This window comes from Aulonocara sp. 'chitande type north' Nkhata Bay, linkage group LG2, assembly GCF_057382095.1.
Source record: "Aulonocara sp. 'chitande type north' Nkhata Bay isolate Kocher_YH1m ecotype deep benthic linkage group LG2, A_spYH_male_GT1.1, whole genome shotgun sequence".
Taxonomy (NCBI): Eukaryota; Metazoa; Chordata; class Actinopteri; order Cichliformes; family Cichlidae; genus Aulonocara; species Aulonocara sp. 'chitande type north' Nkhata Bay.
The window spans coordinates 15586474-15610087 of record NC_141345.1 but is presented as its reverse complement, the minus strand read 5'-3'; the positions used below and the strand labels follow the sequence as shown (position 1 = coordinate 15610087).

Genomic DNA, 23614 nt, shown 5'->3' with positions numbered 1-23614 from the left:
AAACTAAAACTTAAAACGCTGGGTCAACAGACCCAGGAAAGTGACAGTAAAATCATTTATTATATACATTATACTTATTTTCTTAAATTGCTTATCTATTATCTGTATTTTCACTTGGGGGTCTAGGGGTGCTGCTCTTCTTTTCATGACAAATTAGGACATGTTTATGATAACACACTGACAATATCAGGACAATTTTGGCCTTACTCTATCAGTGAACAGCATGCCCATGCTAACTTAAACTAGACCAGCAAGCTAACCACATGTGTATTAAGTGTTACTTAAGAATAGGAACCAAACAAATTAACGGAACGAAATTAACTGTAACAGCAGTTTGCAAAACATTGTGACAGTTCTCAAGTGTTCCTACCTCAAATACAGCACGTGTTGCTGTGTTTTTGTTGTTAAATGGACGAGGAGAGACCGTGGCTGGTGAGAGGATGCAGCATTTCGTCAGTGGAGCATAGAACGACGTCTCTGATTGGTCAACAAGTGAGTAAAGATGCATCTGATTGTTCGAAAGCCTCAACCAAAGAGCTGCTGGTCACGGCAAGATACAAACTCGCCGGAGCTCTGCGTGAACGGCACATCCGGGACCTTCAGCACTCAGGAGAGATTTATCTTGACGTATGTATTTACCTTTGATATCCATGATTTCACGCACGCTTCGAGGTAAAGTTGTATGTTTAACAAGCTAATTAATGTTAGCTAAATGGAATGGAAACAACACACAATCGATTTGAATAAAGTTAAAATGGTGCATGATGATAAATGGTAATAAATATACTTTAGCTTTATCTTCAGCAACAGATATTAGAAGTTAAATTTAATTGTTTTTAAATTTCCACTGGAGTTAAAGGGCCTGCGGCCCTCTCTGCATCTGCAACTGCAGAGACAGTCAGTCTAAGCTCTTTTTAAGTGTAGGCTACTGCAACACGCATTTTATTTCAAGATATGTTTTCTGGGATTTAAATGATAATATTAATGTTTTCCTGTTTAGCACAAATCAATGACATTAGTGTTTCAGTAATGGTAGTAAAGTGCACAGTTTACAGTATTTGTCCGTGTATTGGCATGTTAAAATTATTCGTGAAGGTAATTTAATGTCACATTACATTTGCAAAGTGTTTGCACTGGTATATTAGTCTGATTAGCAAATGCATTGTGATTTAAGGCAGAAAAATACTATTTAAAATACCATGTAAAGAAAGTACTGGTTGGTTTTGTCTTGCTGACTTTTCGTCATTTTCTCATGAAGATGTGTACAGGTTGAGCAGATTGAGAGTGAAGAACATGTCAAAAAGAAGACTCAGACTTCGTCCTGAAGCAGAGGCTGCTCACTTTATTTTATCTGGAAGTGACAAGACTTGTTTAAAGGCCCAATGGATCAATGACTATAAAGGTATGTTATATGTTGTTCCTTATGGCTACTGCATGAATATTACCAGAGCTGCAACTAATGTTTATTATAATATTTAATAATATTGTCATGGCCCTGCGACCATGACTCGGTGACTTTGTGTTTATGTTCTTTATTGTTATTACTTTCATTATTATTCATGGCTGTTTTGGGATGGTTTGTGTTTGGGATTTTAGACACTGGGTTCTGGGTTTGTGCTCCCTCTGTTGGTCCCTGGTGTTAGTGTTCCCCTGTCTCATCAGGTTAATCAGGTCCAGCTGTGTCTCCCACCTGTGTGTGACTTCCCAGTGTCTCTCTGTGTATTTATAGTGTGTGTTTGCCTCTGTTCCTCGTCGCGTCGTCTGTGTTCATACCTGGTGTAATCCTCTGCGTGCTCTCCCTGCTGTTCTCCCTTCATGTTCAGGTTTCCCACTCCTCTGTGTAGTTTATCCCAGTTTAGTTTCGTCCTTAGTTCTGTTTGCCATCTCCACTTTGTGTTTGATATTATCAATAAATCACCCTCACACCTGAATAAGTGCTGCGTTTTGGGTCCTCCTTCCACTCTCCACACGGCCGCTGCCCCGGACCGTGACAAATATATAACAATTGCTTCAGTTTCCCTGAGGGAACCTCCCAAAGCTAGCTAGCTATCTATCTATCATCTAGATTAAAAAATGTTTTATATTTTCATGTATTTGAAATTTGTTGCCAACTATTTTAATAATTGGTTTTTTATTATTAGCATTTATTTATTGTATCAACTCATTTGTTGCAGCCCTGAACGTAAGCATCTAGATCAGGGGTGCCCAATCCCGGTCCTCGAGAGCTACCGTCCTGCAGCTTTTAGATGCATCCTTGTTCCCACACACCTGAATCAAATGGTTTGATCTCTTCAGCATGCCATCATGTTTGGCAAAGGCCTGATAACAAGCCATTCATTTGATTCAGGTGTGTGGGAACAAGGATGCATCTAAAAGCTGCAGGACAGTAGCTCTCGAGGACCGGGATTGGGCACCCCTGATCTAGATGTTCCCCTCACAATTAAAACATTTTGTGATTGTTTGTTCTGCATATGTTTTGTCAGTGGCTGATCAGCTGCAGTAAACCTGATTTGGATTGTATTACTTAACGCTACTTATTGAACATCTTGTATTAGGACGTGGTGTATTTGCCTCTGAACCAATTGAAAAGGGATCCTTTGTGGTCGAGTACCGTGGGGAGCTTATCTCAGAACATGAACGGGACAAGCGGCAGAAAAAGTACACAGAAAAGCAAACTGCTTTCCTATTTGATTTTAAATGGAAAAATAGCACATGGTGGTAAGTAAAGGCATATACAATATCAGTTGTTCTTTACAACATTATGTTTTTAGTGAACAAAACATATGTTCTTTTCTTCACTTTTAGCATTGATGCCTCCCGTGAAGACGACTCACTTGGCCGGCTGGTTAATGATGACCACAAGTACCCAAACTGCAAGATGAAACAGCTGGCAGTCCAGGATAAACCTCATCTCTGCTTGTTTGCTATTGAAAATATCCAAGCGGAGAGTGAAATCACCTATGACTATGGAGAATCTATGTGGCCATGGCGAGCTCTGGTAAGTAAATCCTCTTCATAGATTGTGCAGTACAGAGATATTATTCTAGTTATGAAGACCAGAGTAGATCAGTGCAGGGTTTTATTGACAAAATTTGATATTTTTGTCCTTTTACAGATGTTTTTGTCCATTTAACCTGAAGCTGATCAGTTTACATGATTGGATTTCTGGGGAAATAGATGGCTTTACATCAGTGTTGGGTTTAGAGCTTTTATTGCCAACAGCAGGACAAGTTAGAAGTCAGGAACATGAACTCTACATGTGTTCAGTCGTCATGTCCTCATATTGTTTCAAGCTGTGAAGAACATGAGTGTGTTTCAGAATATATATATCTTTGCAGCAGTTACGATAATAATGTGCTGTTTGCACGATGAGCACTGCTGCTCTTTCTCAGCAAGAGCCTCCCCGAAATTGACCGTGCGCTTTGTGTTGTCCGTGCGCGCGTCTGTGCATTTCGTGGCGTCTGTGCAGAAATGACTCGCAAGACAAGGCTGCAAACTATTCTCACAGACTTCAAATGTGCACTTGAATCCAAGAAGATAGAAAAGGATCTCTCTCTGTCTCTCCCCCAGCTCTGCTGACTTGCCACTGAGAGAGTAACAACTGCCCCTCCCCCCTCTGCTCTGCAAACACGTGGCTGCTTTTGCACCCCTCCACTCACTTGCTCAGAGCCAGTGTGTGCAAAGTGGAGCAACATAACACTGACAGAGGTTCAGAGAAGGGAAAAAAAACAAAAAACGGAGCAGGCTGCCGTTGTTCACTTCAAGAAGGCGGCTCTATAGGCTGTTTTGTTTGCGACCGACACACAGTATAAATATATTCTCAATCACATTCACACCACTCTGTTATATCAGTTCCACTACATCAAGACTATTTTATGGTGGTGAGCTGTTTTATTGTCATGTATTTTGCATAGTAAGATAACCATGTCCTGCATTCAAAACCACTGAAAATGTCTATGGTGGTGCTGTACCTAATATTTTGCTCATTTGATCCAAAACCTATTTTTCCTTTATTTTGAAGGCTGAGGCTTAGATCCATTAGGTATTCACGAGAAAGGCATCATCACATGTCAGGATTACAGTATATCGAAAATATGTGATTATAATGGGAGTCAATGGGACCCAAAATGGTACGAGGAACACAGGAGGTAACACTTATGTGAATCTCCTTTGCTATATACCACACCATAGAGGGGATCATTGAATTTTAAAAATAATCCTAAAATGCACCTCATGGCCAAGTTTCATGCAACTAGTCTTTAAAATGATTGATATATTGAGAATCAAAAATCCAAAGGGTCCCTATTTTGACTTAAACCCTCCGAGGGTTTTAAAGCATCAATTTGGTCTTTATTCCAATTAAATTTAATATTTTTGTCCTTTTACACATGTTTTTGTCCATTTAACCTGAAGCTGATCAGTTTACATGATTGGATTTCTGGGGAAATAGATGGCTTTACATCAGTGTTGGGTTTAGAGCTTTTATTGACAACAGCAGGACAAGTTAGAAGTCAGGAACATGAACTCTACATGTGTTCAGTCGTCATGTCCTCATATTGTTTCAAGCTGTGAAGAACATGAGTGTGTTTCAGAATACGTCCTCATATGGTTGGACCAACAACTCTAGTGTGTGTGTTACACTGTCCTCATATTGTTGGGTAGCAGAACTGTACTGTGTTAAGTTTCTATAGAATCTGGCATAAGGAAGTCAGATCCTTCTGTAATAATGTTCACTAATGTATCTGTGACATATATGTGAACTCAATGCAGCCTTTCATCTCAGCAAATATAATTAATGATTGACAGGGTTCACAAATGAATTTTCACCCAAGATTTTATGTCAAAATGACATGACACAAAGTGTGTGATATGTATGTTAAATCATTCTCACTATTAAGTTACAATGCATTGTTTTTCATTTCTTAACCTACTAGCAATGTTTTTTACAGTATACTGAATTGCATAATAATTTTGAGTTAGTTTTCAAATGAATTATAATTACAAACATTGAATTTGTTACGTTTCATGTAAGGCCAGACAAAAATCTCGAGTTCTCACCTTTCACCAGACAGCTACCTCAGAGCAGGTAAGCCAGCTGCCTTTTTCTTCTTCATTCAAATTGTTTATGCTATGTAATTATGCATATTTACTACATGAATGCATTTTCATCAAGTCATGGATTGCAGAATGTTCTGCTACTGGAGGGGGAATGACATTCTAGCTATTAATAAATACAAAGATGCTTTTTCTCCATTTTCGTTCAGATCTCTACTGATGAATTCTCAGATTGTACGGATTATGAAGATAAAGACTATTTCCCAGATTCATGTGGCAGTTCCTCTGACACAAGTCTCCATAGTGTGGACATGAAAATCACAGAATCTGTGGTTCCCCAAAATACGTTAAATGACATGGCATTGGAGACGGCTTCAGGACACAGTGGGAAGATCACCAGTTCAGAGAAACCTACAACATTTAGTTTGTCACTGAGAAGTAGCAGTCACAGTACTTCGGTAACAAGCCGCAGTTTTGATTCATCAGGGGTCACATCACCTAAAAACAGCTCCATAAAAGTCCTACCTTTGCCAAACACGGAAAGACAAAGCAAGTACAACAAGAAGCAATACTGTCTATATTGTAAAAAGGCCATTGCTAAATTGGCAAGACACCTTGAATCTGCCCACGGTAATGTGCCGGAAGTTGCAAGCGCCTTCAGTTATGATAAAAGATCCTGCAAAAGAAGAGATTTGTTGCGCTCTATTAAGAAGAGGGGAAACTTTAACCATAATGCTACTGTGGCAACTTCTGGTGCTGGAGAAATGGTTGCTTGTCGAAGACCCACTACTGCAACAGGATCTGAGGACTACCGTCATTGTAAATTTTGTCAAGGACTATATGCAAGAAATTGCCTTTGGAGGCATGTGAGAAGGTGCCCTCAGAGGTTTAATGAGGAAGCTCCCTCTGGGCAAAGACGGATGCATCTGCAATTACCGAAACCTGATCAAGTTCATGAAGCTGTATGGAAGATTGCTTGTGAAATGAATCAGGATGACATTTCCTTTGTAGTAACGAGTGAAAGAGACATTCTTAGCCTTGGTGAGTCACTGTACAATGGCAGAAAACCAAATGAGAAAAGGAATGATTACATACGCCAAAAAATGAGAGAGATCGCAAGGTTATTGATAACCGCCAGAGCTATGACACCTTTGAAGAGCACAGAAGACCTTGTTATGCCTACTAACTTTCCCCATGTCATACAAGCAGTCAGAGCTGTTGCTGGTTATGAGCAGGAGAGCAACTCATATAAAACCCCATCCTTGGCTTTGAAATTGGGACACAGTTTGGCTAAAGTTGCAAGCATTGTGCAGTGTAAAGCCATCATTGCAAATCGCTATGATGTTGCAGAGTCAGCCAAGCAGTTTGCCACTCTGTATGAAAAAAAGTGGTCAGAGTCCATTTCAGCTGCTGCATTGGGCACACTTCAACAAGCCAAATGGAATAAACCACAGATTTTGCCATTTACACAGGATGTGTCACTGCTGCATAAGTTTCTTGCTACTAAGTCCGCAATGTACATGAAGGACCTTGAGGAAAAACCCAACAGCACAACCTTCGGAAATCTTGCTCAAGTGACTTTGACGCAGGTAGTGCTATTTAACAGAAAAAGGCAAGGAGAAGTTTCAAAAATGGAGCTCCAGGTTTTTACATCCCGGAATCGCACAGAGTTGAATCCTGACATTATGATCGGCCTAACTGAGTTTGAAAGGAAACTTGCAAAGCACTTTGACAGAGTTGAGATTCGTGGTAAAAGATCAAGAATGGTACCTGTGCTTCTCACACCTGACATGATCACTGCAATGGAGCTCCTCGCAAAAGCCAGAAGTGAGTGTCAAGTCCACACAGAGAATGTGTACTTGTTTGCACGCCCAGGTGTCCTTTCCCATTACAGAGGCTCTGACTGCTTTCGCAAGTATGCAAATAAATGTGGTGCAAAGTACCCAGAGGCCCTTACCTCAACAAGATTGCGGAAACAAGTTGCCACTTTGTCCACAGTACTAAATCTAAAAGAAAATGAAATGGATCAACTTGCCACCTTTCTCGGACACGACATCCGTGTCCATCGAGAATTCTACCGGCTTCCAGAGAGTACCCTGCAGCTTGCAAAAGTCAGCAAACTGTTGATTGCAATGGAGAAAGGAAAACTGTCTGACCTGCAGGGGAAAGGGCTGGATGACATCGTGATCAATCCTGATGGTGAATTCTTTTTCTTTCTTTTTTTTTGAAACATAGTTATCTTTGAATATAACATTTGTGAATGTTCAGCAGATTCTAATATAAATATTTTGTCTTGATTATTTTTCCCCAACAAGATGAAGCAGTTACAAGTGATGATGATTCCAGTGGAGAAACCATCACTGACCCTCAACAACACAAAGGTATCTTGACTTGCCCAGTGTGTGATAATATCTTTAAGTTATGAGACTGGAGACAGTTAATAGGTTCATGTCATGTTAGATGGGCTTAAGGGACAGCAGTATATAAATTAGACAGAATGGTAGACACCATTCATTAATATGGTACTAAAAGATCTGGATACATTGAAGTCTGGCAAAATGCATAAATAAGCAATACAAAGGCAAATATTAAATATAAGGATTAGGAGGTCCACTTCTGTGAGATTAGGCACACAAGTTGAGAGGTAGTGCATGCAAGTAATGTGTTTCTAGGGAGATGCCTGAGTATTGATGAGTATTATTAGTAGATTATGTTCACATGTAAAATATTCATATCAAATGTAAAATTACACACTGCCCAATGCTGACTTTGCCTACAATGCAAACAAAAAATGCATTAATTCTCATATTTCACTGTTACTTTTCAAAGGCTCAAGGACCAAGAATTCTGGGAACCAAAGCCACACACTTTACTCAGCTTCCCTGGACAATATGGAGGGCGCTTCTGCCTCAACCACCCTGGACAATATGGAGGGCGCTTCTGCCTCAACCACCCTGGACAATATGGAGGGCGCTTCTGCCTCAACCACCCTGGACAACATGGAGGGCGCTTCTGCCTCAACCACCCTGGACAATATGGAGGGCGCTTCTGCCTCAACCACCCTGGACAATATGGAGGGCGCTTCTGCCTCAACCACCCTGGACAGCAAAAACATCAGCAACACTGCACCAGGAAAGGGTAAAGGTACCCATATACAAAATGTTTTAAGTGAATATACTTGTTATCAATGGACATGTTTATTCTTTTCAGGCATGACACTATTAAGAGCTTTTATCATAATCCGTTTCATCTTCTTTGATTCCCAGCAGAACACAGCACTTCAAATGGTTCATCCCAAGCATCCTTGAAGGAGCATTAAGCAATATCTTTTCACTGCTAGGTGTGCTGTTTTGCACTGCCTGTAAACCAAACCAAAGTCTATGGCTGGAGATCAACACAGAGAGAGGGATTGTGACTTCATGCTGTACTCCAGATGAAATTACACCTCTAATTATTCACATAGCCATTTTTAATTCCTTCAACCTAAGTATGATGAATTGTGCTTATTGCTCCTTTAAAGTGCTCCAGTAGAAAGCAAGGTTTAAGAACATTTTGTATTCACATTAGAAACTAGAATATTTTCTCTCTTATCTTACATTCGCATTAAGATATATATTTTTTGTTTCCATTTATGACAGCTGGGAAGGCAAGGTGCAAGTGGACAGATGATGAAGTAAAGGCTGTTGAGCGGCACTTACTTCATTTCATAACAAGCTGCAAAGTACCTGGCAAAAAGGAATGTGACTCCTGCATCCAAGCAGAGCCGGCAGCTCTGAAAGGCAGAGACTGGGTTGCCATAAAGTATTACATCCACAACAGGATCGTAGCATTGAAAAGAAAGATGAATAAATAAAATTACAAAATGCAGGTTCAGGAATGCTGCATCAGTTAAAATTAACTTGATTTTCATTTTTATTTTTTTTTAATTTTTGACTTTGTCTGTTGGGTTAGTAATGACTAAGTTACTCAGTCCTTTCTCCTGGTTTTTGCCATCATAAGTTAATACTCAAGGGAGATAGTTTGTTACTCTCAGTTATTTCAGTATTGCAGGTCACTCACAGTTATTTCAGTATTACAGGTCTCTGCATTGCATTGTTTATACCCATAAATCTGTTTATTATGGGTGCATTTTGTAATTAAAAAATAAGAAAGGCAGAAAATGTTCCATGTTTTTATTCACATAAACATTCACTGCAAAATTAATGCAATACAATATTAAGACTTAAAAAGTAGACTGACCACATTTTTGAGCTATGTCTCTTTTTAAGTCTCTATACAGCTCAGATTTACTGTGTTGTATTAACACATGAATGTCTGATATTTCTGTCAGAAGTTACCCGACTGGTGAGCATTACTATTGTGCATCCATGCCTATTATATTGTAATCTCAAAAGGAGCCAAGCTGAAAATACAGACCTTACCCTTACCTGGTCCTTATAAGTCATGTATACTTGAAAATTATGTGTGTATCCATGGGCTTCACAATTCACCTAAACATGAAATATCAGTGTGTGTGACCTTATGGTACTCATAAGTCACATAAACCTGACAGTGTCCTCATAAGTAGCAGTAAATTCAGGTTTGACCAAAATTTAACCCTAGCCAAAATCTCAACAGATGGGCGTGTTCCTGGAAGCATGGGTCAAATTTTTTGTGATTCCCATGCCTCTAGGACCTTCAGAAAGGCACGTTCCCATTTGTCACATTTTTGTCATAGGTACTGATATATCATGAAAACACGTGTGTGTGTGTGTGTGTGTGTGTGTGTGTGTGTGTGTGTGTGTGTGTGTGTGTGCATATCGTTTGTTTCTAAGGAGGCTGCAGATTTCAAATTAACAGGCACAGAGTGTGAGGCAGGGTTAGATAAAAACTAGTTAAGGTCATTGTACCTTTCTTAATAATCATTCCATCGTCATGCACACAGAAACCCAACCAAGATTACTAAAACATGTTAAATAATGCTAAATCATGCTAAGGTCACATCTGACATGAAGCCACAGTTTTCCCAAGATGATTCAATAACAATAATGGTAAACACAACAAGCTATTTATGTAAAATCAGGGCTGGTACTTTTGTTTACATTTCAATTCATTTTTTCTTTTTTCGTATAGTATCAACGCACAACACTGACCTCAAGCTGCTTTTTACTCTGAGGTAAAATTCTAGCACTATTTGAGAGAAACCCAACAACGACCTCCTATGAGTAAGCCCTTGGCAAATGTAGGAAAGAAAAACTCAGTTTTAACAAGAAGAAACCTCCAGCAGAACCGGGCTCAGGGAGGGGCGGGGCCATCTGTGACCAGTTTCTCTTTTGAAAGTCCAGCAGCTGGTCTCCTCAGCTCCCAGATGTTTTTTAGGGGCTCTTGTTAAACGAAGAGGTGATGCTATAAAGTGGTAAACACAAATAAAAAAAAGAAAGAAAAAAAAGACAATTTTAAGAACTGCTTTGTGGCTGCATTAGGACACCATCTAAAACCATATAAAGAATTATTTTGAAAATTTTCTTCCTATATCAGTCAAAGATACGAAATGCCTTTGTTGTTTTCTATGGTTATTCTTGCAGATGGGTTTTTCTTGTTGCTTTACTCCTGCCTGCCTCACTGTAGCACCTGTTGGATTATCCATCAGAGCCAGGCAGCACCTCCCTCCTTCTTTGTATCTATGAACTAAACAGGTGTCACTTTCTTTTTTTTTTTTTTTTTTACCTTTTCCTCCATCCTTTGGCATCCTGATGCACTCCCCTTACACATATGAAGAAGTGAATATAAGGCAGCTCTTGATCTGCCTTCTGCAAACATCCTTATCAAATGAATACATCATCATATCTCTGTGAACTGTGCCACTCGCAGAAGTGTTTGATACCAAGGGACTTCTTTTCACTTTATTTCCCTTCTCTCTGTATCTCTCACAGATACACACAAGTGCACTATTCACAATCATTCCCTGAAGACATTTCTAAAGACTTTAGTTCTTTCAAAGAGCTCCTCTTTGAATTTCTGATGTCTGGGGAAAAGCTCTGGAAGTTTGGAAATTTCAGCCAAGAAACTTCAAACCCACAGCGAAGCACTGACACATGCACACCCCCAAACTGTGACATAGTCCCCCCCACACACAATTATTCCCTGTAAGACAAGATTGTCACAACCCGGCTCATAGGAAGTGACATGCAAGTGGGAGACCACACACAGGTTTTTAAAGGCTGTAAGACATATTTAATGAAAAATAAGGTAAAGCAACTTAAACACAATTTAAAGACCATAACAGCCATAACTGAAACTTCCGAATGAACAAGATGGGTGCCAGACAGCGAGAGCCAGAGCAAGAGCCAGAATCGCTGGTTCAGTCAAGGTGTCTTTATATACACCCGGACTGGCCTTCTCAGGTGTGCTGCATCTGTAATTGGGTCAGCTCCACCTACCTGCAAGAAATGGGTAACAGAAAAAGCAAAACACAAGGCCAGCCCACTTGCCGTCACAAGATGTAATCTCAGTTCACAAAGAAAACTTCTGTCCAATATTTTGCTTGTGATTTAATGGGGACATGAAACACTACATATATAAAGGCTAATTTACACCACCGAGCTCTGCTCTCAAAAAATGGATTTAACAAATAAGTGTCTAAAGTTTTGAAAACATGTTTAGCGCCATCGTCTATCAGTATGAAAAAGGACGTCATAATGTTGGTTGTGGCTAAAGACTTGCATTGCTTTTGTTTGCTAACTAGTGAATTGATAACTCAGAGGAAAATAACAACAATAAAACTAAGAATCCGTTCAAGGGGACCACATTTGTGCTGCTCATGGCAACAACAATGAGTTTTATGTTACGAAACCAAGGGTATGCTGTCCACTTTTACTGTCTGTATCTTTAGCAGTAAGTACCTGTTTGCTGTTTGACTAGCTAACCTCTGAATTCAAATCTGTTTTAAAAAACACACTCGTTCCCACATGTGGCACAATCAAAGAGCATCAGTTCAATATCAGTTTGTGAGATATTTTAAAAAATGTTCTAAAGAAAGTGACAAGACCAGTTTTCTTTGTAAATTTCTTCATAATAATAAAAATATTTAAATAAGTCCAACAGTAGCTTTAAGAATCTGTTAAGATGTACTTTCCAGGAACAGCAAAATGAAACAAATATTTCATTCAATGTATTAAGATCAATAATCTGTAGGAACAATGACAACATTTATTTAGGTAAATATATTTATTTAGTATATGGATGACTCCACTGATTTCTTCATGAAAACTATCCATCCAAATCACAACAACATTTGCCTCAAGGTGCTTAAATTTATAATGTAGAAAACGTCCAATAACACAGAGAAACCCCAGCAATAAAAAAAAAAACCCTTTGAGCGAACACTTGGTGACAGTGAGAAGGAAAAACTACATTTTAACAGGAAGAAACCTGCCTTTTAGTCTAAAAGAAATATACACTTAAAACCAGCATTTAAAACAACTCCTTCCTAAAGGAGGGAAAACCATGGATGGCAGTTTTTGCTTGTATGTATCCATCCACAGTGTTTTGGTGACATTGTCCAGTTTTGATGTCTTTACCTTCACTTTTCGATACTTCTAGTTTGTAGCCATCATTGGTTGTTGGGGTTCAACAAGAGAAGCTTCAAAGTTTCTGCTGCTATCCCTTCGCCTGCTCCACGGGGGTTTCTCCACCATTACTGTCCTCCCATTCATCCTTTTGCGTTTTGTTTTTTTGTACCTATCCACTGGGTTGTTGGTGGGACATCACTGCCACTTTCTTATAGAATTCCATCTCAGCATAGGTCGCGATGGTAGTCACTTTACAGTTTAATTGATTTCTACCTACCTGTCTGTGAATAGTCTCCTCCCCTCGCCTCTCTCGTTCTGCCTGTCTGGTTTGTTCCTACTCTTGGATCTTTCCCTTTCTCTTTGTGCTCCTTCCTGACAACTTCCTCCCATTTCACTTTTTTCTCCCACCTTGGTTGTTCATTAAATATTTATATTCATAACCCCAGTCGCACCCAGTCAAGGCTTGGCTTTATATGGAGTTGCTTTATATCTAAGATTAGCTTTCCAGATTGTCTCAAGGCAAATTCAAGAATGAAAGTGCTGTAGTGATTCTTTAAAGTCAATATTGTCGCACATTAAGCCAGCAGGGACAGAACTGAAATATATATATGTAACCTGGAAGGGCCACAGAACGGTAAAGTGTTACTGAACAAACCAACACAGATTGTTTGTGAGAAGAGAAAACTGACAGTTACCAAGTTTCCACAGATGGACAATAAACTGGACACACACACACACACACAAAATTGCAAGTGTTTGAGCATGGGGAAAAAGAACAGCTTTGTTTGTGTGTGTGTGTGTGTGTGTGTGTGTGTGTGTGTGTGCTCGTTCTGGCTTCTTTCCAGTGACAGCCACTCTCATTAGGTCCTGAGGGGCTCACATGCATGTACTCACTGACACAAACACACAAACACGCGCGTGCATGCTCTTTCTCTGTTTTTAAAGCAGCAGGACAATGGAATCGCAGCTTCCAGTTCCATCAAACACATGGTCTACAGAGTAAGCCAAGGGGGATTGAAGCCTTGTTTGTGAAGCCTTAGTTTATCCATTGTTAGTCAGCCAGGTATTCTTTCATTCTCCTCTGCCCATCCCTCAGACACCACACGTGCTTTCCTAAACAGGGCATTTCAGTTTCAGCCCATCTGGGTGATTACTTTGAAACAAAGCACTATTGTGTTAGCACGTCTCAGAATACAAAACTAATGTTAGTATTATAAACAAACGTTTCATCTTGCATCCATCATATTTTCATTTCACAAGCCAAGACCAAGGTAAATGGACATTTACAGCGTAGCTGAAAAGCATTAAAAATGCAAATTATGATGCATCTTCAACAAACTTGCAATGTCAGTAATCCCACCAGACTAATCTGACACTAGTTTGGAGTCTTCCCGCCCCTAATCCTTAGAAAAACTCTTTTACACTGAAGACGAGGACTTAAGGCTGAAGCCCTCGGGGGTGTTTGAGCTTTAAATACTTGTTCAGCTGGTTGACTTGAGCCAAAACTTGCTTTTGCAGAATGCTCAGTTTGTTCAGTAAGTTCTGTAAAGTAGGTCTTAAGACAGCTAAACAGTGCAGTGGTGTAAACATAGAAACAGACGAAAATGAAACCACAGTGCGCACAACAGAAGGCACCACAGGGGGATATAGGGGCTAAGAAAGTTACGTACGATGTGATTTAAGTACAGTGGACAGAACGTTACATACACTCGTCATGGATGTTATGATAATTTAGGGCTTTTAATGTTTTCTTTGAACTTTTGTTTTCAATAAAAGCAAGAATTCGGTGCTCAAGCGACCCGAGGCTTATGTGACCACTCTGCTATTTTATAATTTTAAGTTGTGGGCTTCCAGTCACGGCCTAACTTTTAAGTGTAGTCTACAAATTCTCAGTTGGGTTAGGGTCAGGGCTTTAGAAAGGCCACTCCAGAAGCTTAACATTAATCTGCTCTATCCTTTATAACAAACCATTAACTGTTTTAACCATCTAGGTGTTGATGTAGTATGATGAAGCAGTCCTTTGTCTTCATCGTTCCATCCAGTTTGTGCAATGCACCAATACCACTGCAGCAAAACAGCCGCAGAGTATGTTGCTACCACCACCAAATGTTCTTAGGTTTGAAAGCCTTGTCTTTACTCCTCCAACCAAACCTCTTGTTACTGTGATTAACATTTTTACAGGAGATTTAGTTTGTCCATCCGGGCAGCTACAAAATTCATTCACTGTGGCACAGCGACGCTGCTGTATCCTGCATTTTCCATTTCATGTCAGGCTTCTTAGTTTATATCGTTCACTTAGTGTTTCCCATCTTATCCTCTCTTTTCAGTCCCCTGGTTTAGTTATTTCATGTGTCTGAGTTAAACCATTTAGGTGTGGTTTTCACTTCCTGTTTGATTTTGGTAGCTACTTGTCTTTAACATTTTGTTTCTTAATCGTCTGCACCTGCATTTTGTTTTTCCCACGTGTCCTGATTGCTGTCTTCCACTCACTTTGTGGCAGCATCTGTTAACCTTTTCTGCACGTCTCCAGTTAGTTTGGATTTTGTTTATCGTCTCAGTTGGCTTCATACATTTTATCACCTGGGCCCTGTTTCAGGAAGCCGGTTTAGTGGAAAAACTGAGTAAGTATACCCTGAGTTAACGAAAACTCTGGGTTTTCGGTTTCACAAAGCGAGTTCAGCTGCAGCCTGAGTGAGTCACTATGACGACACACGCCGTGAAGCTAACCTGCCCCCTAGCAGGTTTACCACAACTAACCCTGACTGTCTCCGCCCCTTTGTCGGAAACCTGACAGTAGGAAGTCTCAGACATGGCGTGTCCCTTCCTTGAAGAGCCGGTAGATATCGAAGCCCAAATTCTCCGCAGAGCTCTCCGCCGGGAGAGAGTGATTCGAGCGCGTCTGGACATCTTATCATTACCTGATGATTTCCTGTGCGAACGTTACCGTGTCTCAGCACAATCTATAAGTTATTTGGATAACATCCTCAGGCCATATATTACGCATGTGACACATCGCGGACATGCTCTCAGTTCTGTACATATTATTTGTATTGCACTTCGGTTTTTTGCAAACGGGAGCTTTCTGTATAATATTGGTGACGCTGAGCACGTTTCCAAGGCTACCGTCTGTCGGGCAGTCAGGAATGTTACAGTTGCACTGAAACGTCTCCTGTACTCGTCTGTGGTGTTCCCCGGTCATAGACCCACAAGATTCATCAAAGAGGGATGCCACAAAATTGCAGGTATCAGGATGAACAAAACTTAATTTATGATGTGGTGATACTTGAACTACTACTTAAATTTTACATTTATTTTCAGGGTTCCCAGGCGTGATTGGCTGTATAGATGGTACTCACATTCCAATTATTGCTCCTTCAGTAAATGAAGGAGACTATGTGAACAGGAAGTCTTTCCACAGCATTAATGTACAGGTACATAGTTCCCTGTAGCATTTCAAACTAACAAATTATTTCATCATAGTAATGGATGCTAATTTGTGTTCTCTGCACTGTGAAGATCATATATGATGCTGCCAACATTATCACAAATGTGGAAGCCAAGTGGCCAGGCTCTGTCCATGACTCACAAATATTCCGTGAATGTACACTGAGCACAAAATTTGGACATGGTGAGTTGAAAATACTTTAAAATATATAAAGACCAATTGCTTCAGGGACATTTGAACTGAAGTGTATCCTTCTGTCTTAGGAGAGTTCACTGGCTACTTGCTTGGTGATAGGGGGTATCCATGTTTACCCTATTTGCTTACCCCCTACCCTGACCCTGAACCGGGCCCACAGCAGCGATATAATCTGGCTAATTGCAGGACAAGAGCCAGAGTTGAAATGACTATCGGAATGCTTAAGGCCCGGTTCCAGTGCCTGCAAAGACTCAGGGTCACCCCAGAAAGGGCATGTGACATTATTGTGGCATGTGTGATTCTTCACAACATTGCCACAATTAGAGGAGAACACTGTCCTTCTGAACCAAACATCAGCAGTGATCCAAACCATGAACATCCTGACCCTCCCACGGACATACAAGATGGAAGAGCAGTCAGAGACACCATATGTCACAATCATTTCCTTTGACCCATCACCTCAACATGTTGAAAGAAGAATAAACAGATTTTTTGTTCAACTGGCTTTATTGGTCGCCTGTGTTTCATGTACACAAAGTATTAAAAGATGTACACCTCATAAAGTGTCTCTGTTGCTTCCTCCTCTGTAACAGCTGTCAATGTTTCTTCATTATTTTCCTGTAGTAAAGAAATAAACAACATTGCTGTTCTACTGTAAACTCATATAATCTGTGGAGTATTACTCACAACTGCATGTTGGTCTGGCTCAACAGGAGGCTGCACCAGATGCAGTACACCATCACCATCAACTGATAGAATATGAGGTTTATACAGGTCACTTATAACTTACAAGGGACCAAATGGCAATTAACAAACATACCAAGCACCTTACACTTCATTGTCATTATGCTCTCAAAGACAACCAAGACTGAGGCAAGGCAAAATCAGTAGGAAAATAACTTCACTACAAAATAATCCATTATGGTAAAGAGTTTATCAAATGAATGAGTAGCACTGCGAAGGTGACTGTGAAGAAAGGATGTATGCACATCATGTATTATTTTGAATTTACCCCCTATGTAGGCACTTGTGTCTTGCGGGGTTATTGACTCAGAGGATGTCCCCGCAGAGATGCCTTCGGCCACAGGGCGCCCACTGTTTTGGCTGAGGGCCAACTGCTCAGCCTCTGTGAGTGGTGGTGGAGGAGGACCCCCACCTGTTTTTCGGGCCTCCGCTTTTTTTCTGTTGGCTATAACGGGTCACATTTGAGCATACAGAGTAAGCAAATATGTACTTGTAATGTGCTCAGATAATTTCAATAAGTGCTTACAGACAGAAAATTAATGTAACCTCTAACTGCAATTGATTTACATCGGACAAACAGACCAAGCACTATGGCTCATAATACAATTACACCTTACCTGTTTGGACTATATTTTTATATTTCATTTTTACTTGCTGCCAGGCACGTTTGGGGCCTGTTGGGTTGCACCTGCGCTCACATCACGTCACAAAATAAAATGTATAAAATAACAAATAAAATAACATATGATAAAATAACGTGTTAAATGGGTGGAAATCCCTAGATCAATGTTTAAATTAACACTCACGCATTGACTCTGTCGGCTATGTTTTGCCATGCATGCTCACTTTCTTTTGCAGCTGTCGCTGTGTTACTTTTTTCCGCGGAATTTGCATGTTATCGGCATATGCTGCCATCAGCATTTCGGCCTCAAGCGCTGTAAAATACATTGACCGCGCCTTCTTTCCCTCCGTCTCCATGGTGACTCGCTTAATCTGTGCTCCGCTTATCAGGGCTTTATGTATCCTCGTCCGCGCGCTTCACTTGGGGTTAAAGCAACTCCGCCTTGATTGAACTAATTGTTATCAGCCTTTCTGAAACGGAATATTCCGAGTTGGACAGTTCGGGGTTACTCAACCGTGAGTGTCGTTTTTCACTCTGAGTTTTCCAAACCGGCTTCCTGAAACAGGGCCCTGAAGTAAAGGCTTGTTTTTGGTTTGGTTTGCCTGTTACTATGTGTCTTTGTGAGTCACGACAAATTGTTTATTTATTTTATTTATTTTATTTAGGACAGTGCATGTTAATGAACATAAATGTAAAAAAAAATTACATGAATGTAAACATACCAGATTATAGCCAAGGGCTAATTTCCATCTGTTGTCCTTAAGCATAAAAAATAGACATAATAATTCATAACAATTGAACTGATGATGTTATGATGAGTTATTTAGAAATGTCTCCAAGAGACCTTCCTGACTCCTTAGATCCTAACCAAGACTTTCTCATTGATCTGCACATTTGTCAGTCCACTGAGTGCTATCAAACAAAATATTTTTAGAGAAACTACCAGTTGTAGTCAAGCATGAACACTAAAGAGGACTTAATATTACTTAGCCTTGACAATTTAAAAGCCATTGTAGAGCCTCCAACACCATTTATTAGAATATTTAAGTGAGTGAATAGATCTATTTGAGCCTGTTTATATAACTGTAGCCCTGTGTGAATGAGAGAAAATTCAAATAAATTCAAACGTATGCCTCTTTAGTAATAAAGTTGTATGCTGGAAAGAGAACAATTCAAAGAAATCATTAAAAGCTCAAAGTTACCATAACATTCGTGTCCATGATGAATGTAGTTAAACTTCTGATCACAATGTACAGTTCTGACACGACACTGATTCGGAGTGATAGACCCTCGCAGAGCTGAGCGATCTACAGAATAACCAAAAGAGTCAGTAAACCCTAAAAAGTCTTTTCATTCAGTCACTTTGGGGTCATTCTGTGAAAAATAAATCACAGATGTAACTACATTTCAAGGGACATTCAACTTAAATCAGTCAAATAAAGGAAAACAGAGAGTAGACAGATTATTATTTATCACAACAATGTTAGCATAAGCAACATTTTACCTTCATACTATGAATACTATTTGAGGCAAAGGCTCTTGAGAGAATGTTCAAGATCCTTGAGAATTCTGAAAGGAAAAGGTCTGATGTACTTGAAAAATTAGCAAAAACTACTAAAAAGGTGTCAGTTATAAGATATTTAAAAGTTTTAATTCAAAAATCACAAATTACTCTTTAAATGTGACCATTTAAACATATTTTTATCATCTCCATACTGTATGTCTCTTTTTTCTGCCTCACCACTCCTTCCTCCTCCCACATTTCCATATTTCATTTTATATCAGCTAATGTTAGACTTGAATGTCCTAAAAATCACACTTTCCCTCTGCTTAGCAGCTTGATTACATTCTCGTGACATATGAGAGTTTATTAGCACATTGTCCATGTCTGCCTCCTTTCACAAAGTTTCACAGGCTTCTCAAACAGACATGGATGCTTCACCCACCATTTCAACAGCAGATGCAAACAGCGGACTGACCACCGACACTTATTATGAATAAACAGCAGCCAGAACATTTAAGGGAAAATATTTCCTTAACATATCCATTTACAATAATCATTTTTTCCTGATTTGTTGTTAAGTGCTGATGTTACTGAAATATATTTTGCACTAAAATGCTCATGTACTCAAACAATAGTAGAAACTCGACTGTCTGAGAACAACATCCAGGCTTTGCCCTTGTCGGGTAGAGAGGGTCCTATTCTCATGTAGCTAGTTAAAACTAATTATTGCAAATGAAAGGTATCCTTGTTACCTAAATTTGATCACAGGCTCATCTTGCAGTGATGATACCCTTTAAAAAAATCTAATATAGGCTTAACACGGAAATGCGCAAAGATTTAAAACACCTACACAAAATTATGTCTATTAAAAGAGTCAGTGTTAGCTTACTTAGCCTGGGCCAGTGTTGTACTTACGCATAATAATGATAATTCTATAATTATAATTATAGAACTAGATCTACTTCTACTGAATCGAGAAAAGGTTCCTGAGAAGAGATTTAATTTTCAGTATATAAGAAATTTGGGGCGTTTCTGAAGGTACTGTACCATGTTAGAGCATCTTAACATAGAGTCCTTGAATACTAGGCAGTTGTAGAGGATGAGTTACTCTACTTTAAATGACTCCCACCCCTTATTGGAGGATTTCAGCTTCTTCCTTTGGGACAGAGGTTTGCAGCCCCTAAATGCAGGCGAAGCTTGAAGAAACAGCTTTGTCCAAACTGCTATTTTGTTGTCGTTGTAGCAAATGACACGTTTTTTTCTGTAGTTTTTAAAAACTGTATTTATTTATTTACTGTACTTATTTCTCTATTTATGACAGTGCTTTTATCTCCTTTTTGCTGTTTTATATGAATTTATCAGTATAGTGTTGTCTAGTTTTAGAAGCTGTGATTAGGACGTCTATTTAAATTTGTTGATTAAAGATCATAATTAGAGATCATAAGCTGCCTTTGATTTAGACATGTCTGATATTTTTGTAAAAACACAAAATAGTGTATATATATATATATGAATATTTTCAAACAATTCACAATGAGTTCCATATGACATCATCCTAACAGTGATTTACTGAGCAGCTGAGTTAGAACTTGTCACTCACACACTGAGAAACACTCAAACTTTCTGTTTCTAAACAATTTGTTCACTTTTTATCTCAGTCATGCCTGAAAAGACATCAGATAACTTTTTCCATCGCTTTCGAGATTTGATTCCGAGAAAACGCACAGGTGGAGATGTAAGTAACTAAACCTACTCATTCTTGACTTCTCTGCTGTTCAAATGTAAACGTTTCTGAGAGATGTGTTATATTTTGCTGCTTTGCACAGTGTAATTTTTGTGTAAGTCACTGTAGACAGAGCAACTGTCAGCGCTTCACCACAGAGTCCAGGATCCTGGACTTTCACAAAGCTCAGAGCAGTAAGACAAATGTGTTCTTTCAACAGGCAGACACATTGCATATCGCACAGAGACCCAGAGATTATGCTGTGCGACTCCCACCTTTACTTAAGCAATGCGCAGACTCTCCACAGAGAGTCCAGAGAAGCTGGAAAATAAGTCCCTGGTTGGATGACCCCTTTTGGAATCAGGAGGACCCTAAAAGAAGTCTGTGTAGCCTCAGCTCTGTAGACACACACACACCAAGTGATCTGAGGACCATTCCTCTCATTGATCGTCCTGTTGAGATGACACCACTCACTCCAGTTCCTCCACCTCCTCGAGCAGCTTGTCCATCGCAATTGCCTGTTTTCTCTGCTAAACATTCAGGAGCAGGTCGTTTCAAAGGTGATGCTTTTCTTTAGTGGTTAAACCTGCTGTTAATCAGTTAGTTTAGATTTTAAATTTTGACACTGTAGATTATCTATTTTAATGCTAAATTACACACATTCTTGCTGTCCATTCATTTTATATGCTTTTTTGAAGAAAAAAAAAATCAGGAAGAAAAATGTTTATTGTTGTTGTTTTTTTTTAGTAAGATGTCAATTTGTAGTTATTTAGTTATTTTTTGTCTAAACAGACACGAAGGTCATTCATGGAATAAGAGTCTTGACAGTAAAAGACAAATTTGGGCCTATTTTGGAAAAACTGCAGCATTTCCAGGATGGGATTGTAACCTTACCTGGACACACAGTACCAACCAAAACATTTACTGCAGTAAAGCCTTTGACTCAGAAACCTCCAACAGTTCCCATACCGCAAAAACGAGGACCTCGGCTTGGGACGCTGCTGCGCTGTGCAAAAGTCGTCCCTATAGACGGTAAGTGGTTTTCCTCAGTAACTGTAGAAGATGCTGAATAATCAAACTTTAAATTAAGAGATTTTTAAAAAAAGATTTTAATGAACAATTAATCACTGCATCATGTACAATGCTTCGAATTAGAAGAAATTACAGTTTCTTTTTACTAACCTCGTTGATTATCAGACAAGAAAGCAGACAGTCAGTGCAGTCAGAATAATCCAAGAGAGGGCAGGGTCAAACTCCTGCCTCTAGCTACACCTGTAGAGAGCCTGTCCCACAGCTTTAGTCTGCTGTCTTCAGACGACTGGTAAGAAACGTAGTAAGGAGACATTAAATACTGCACAGAAACAGTGCTGCATAATGTGGCTGTGTTATTTGTGGTGTTCAATGTTGTGTTGTGTAAATACAGGATTAAGAAAAGACAGGGGTTGCAAACTATTCAGTCTCTGGCAAAGCACCACTCGGACATCCTGAAGACTAAACTGCATGAAGTGTGTCTGGTCCTCATTGAGGAGGTATTGCACACTTTATGTTTCTTATATGTGTTTCATGCAGCTAGTTTCCCTTCAAGTGCATACTACAGCCTCAACTGATGATTTTCACTCACATTTTAGGTGAAAAACCAACGCTCAGCAATAGCCTGTGAGACCATACATACCATCGATGAGCTCTATATTCAGCTCCAGAAAACAATGGACCCAGAAGTTGAAACAACAGGCCGAGCTCTATTGCTGAAGCTTGCACAGACCAACAACAACTTTCTTCATCAGGAGGTCAATCTGGCGCTTGATGCCATGGTGGAAAATTGCAGCCATGGACGGATTCTGAGCGCTCTGTTTAACACAGGACTGACGTAAGAGGAGAGAAGAAGCTGTAGTGATTTTATTAGAAGACATGAAAGAGAGATCATGTTCACTGAGTTGTGTGTCTAATATTGTCCTTGCTCAGCCATCGCTGTGTCGCAGTGAGGAATAGCGCGGCTCAACACCTGCACCAGCTGGCTGACAAACTTGGAGCAGCCGTCATCCTGAAAGCAGGAAGCTTCACTGAAAGGTTTCTAATTGCTGCCTCTAGAATGGCAGGGGATGCTGCACCTGAAGCCAGGTGGGTACTTTTAAATGGGTTTGAAGTGCATCAATGTTTTATTTTCTGTGAGTTTACACAATTAATGAAAATTAATGATAACTGTAATCTTCCACAGGTACCATGGGCGAACAATCATCACGAAACTGACCCTTCACAATGAATTTATGAATTTGTGGATGAAGATTGTCCCTGAAAAAGACAGGCGTCCTGTGGAGAAGAGCCTGAAAAAGACAGGCATCCTGTGGAGAAGAGCCTGAAAAAGGCTAATAATTACAGGCAGCAGGTCAGCATCCAGACTAGGCTCTCCTCTCCAGCAGGGCCTGGGATCCCCAGATGTGACAATGCAAGTCCTGATGAATACAGAGGAGAAGAGCGGCTGCTACAGTAGCAGCAGCACTCTGAGGCTAAGCTGGGAAAGTGGTTGGAGGTTCAACCATCATGACCACAGACAGTCCCAGTCGCTCTGCAGGAGTAAACTTCTCCATCTTCAGGACTACAAACTATTTCTCTGAAGGACAATATTATTTAGATTTACATTAATTATTATTACATCATTCTTATTATTACATTATTTGTATTATTTCATTATTATTATCACATTTTTAAGATCCTGAATGGACAATGAATGAATAAATCCCTTTTTTTTTCATCTGAATTAAAATGGCACTTTGGTTGG

The 23614-nt window shown here is 39.7% G+C and overlaps 2 protein-coding genes across 2 annotated transcripts; both read left to right on the top strand.

Annotated features, from left to right (window-relative positions):
• The first annotated feature begins 280 nt into the window (after positions 1-280).
• On the top strand, positions 281-9204 carry LOC147337522 (uncharacterized). The gene is made up of 9 exons (XM_086308961.1): positions 281-627; positions 1259-1402; positions 2556-2718; positions 2806-2998; positions 5033-5086; positions 5265-7254; positions 7371-7436; positions 7885-8193; positions 8694-9204. Exons 2-9 carry the CDS (start codon positions 1294-1296, stop codon positions 8906-8908), a joined length of 3099 nt encoding a protein of 1032 aa, XP_086165087.1. The 5' UTR covers positions 281-627; positions 1259-1293; the 3' UTR covers positions 8909-9204.
• An 11571-nt stretch (positions 9205-20775) lies between these two features.
• LOC147337521 (TOG array regulator of axonemal microtubules protein 1-like) lies at positions 20776-23326 on the top strand. Its single transcript, XM_086262726.1, has 9 exons — positions 20776-20850; positions 21059-21398; positions 21631-21870; positions 22036-22159; positions 22262-22367; positions 22467-22705; positions 22801-22956; positions 23054-23140; positions 23173-23326. The coding sequence occupies exons 1-9, from the start codon at positions 20776-20778 to the stop codon at positions 23324-23326; spliced, it is 1521 nt and encodes a 506-aa protein (XP_086118852.1).
• The last annotated feature ends 288 nt before the right edge of the window (positions 23327-23614 follow it).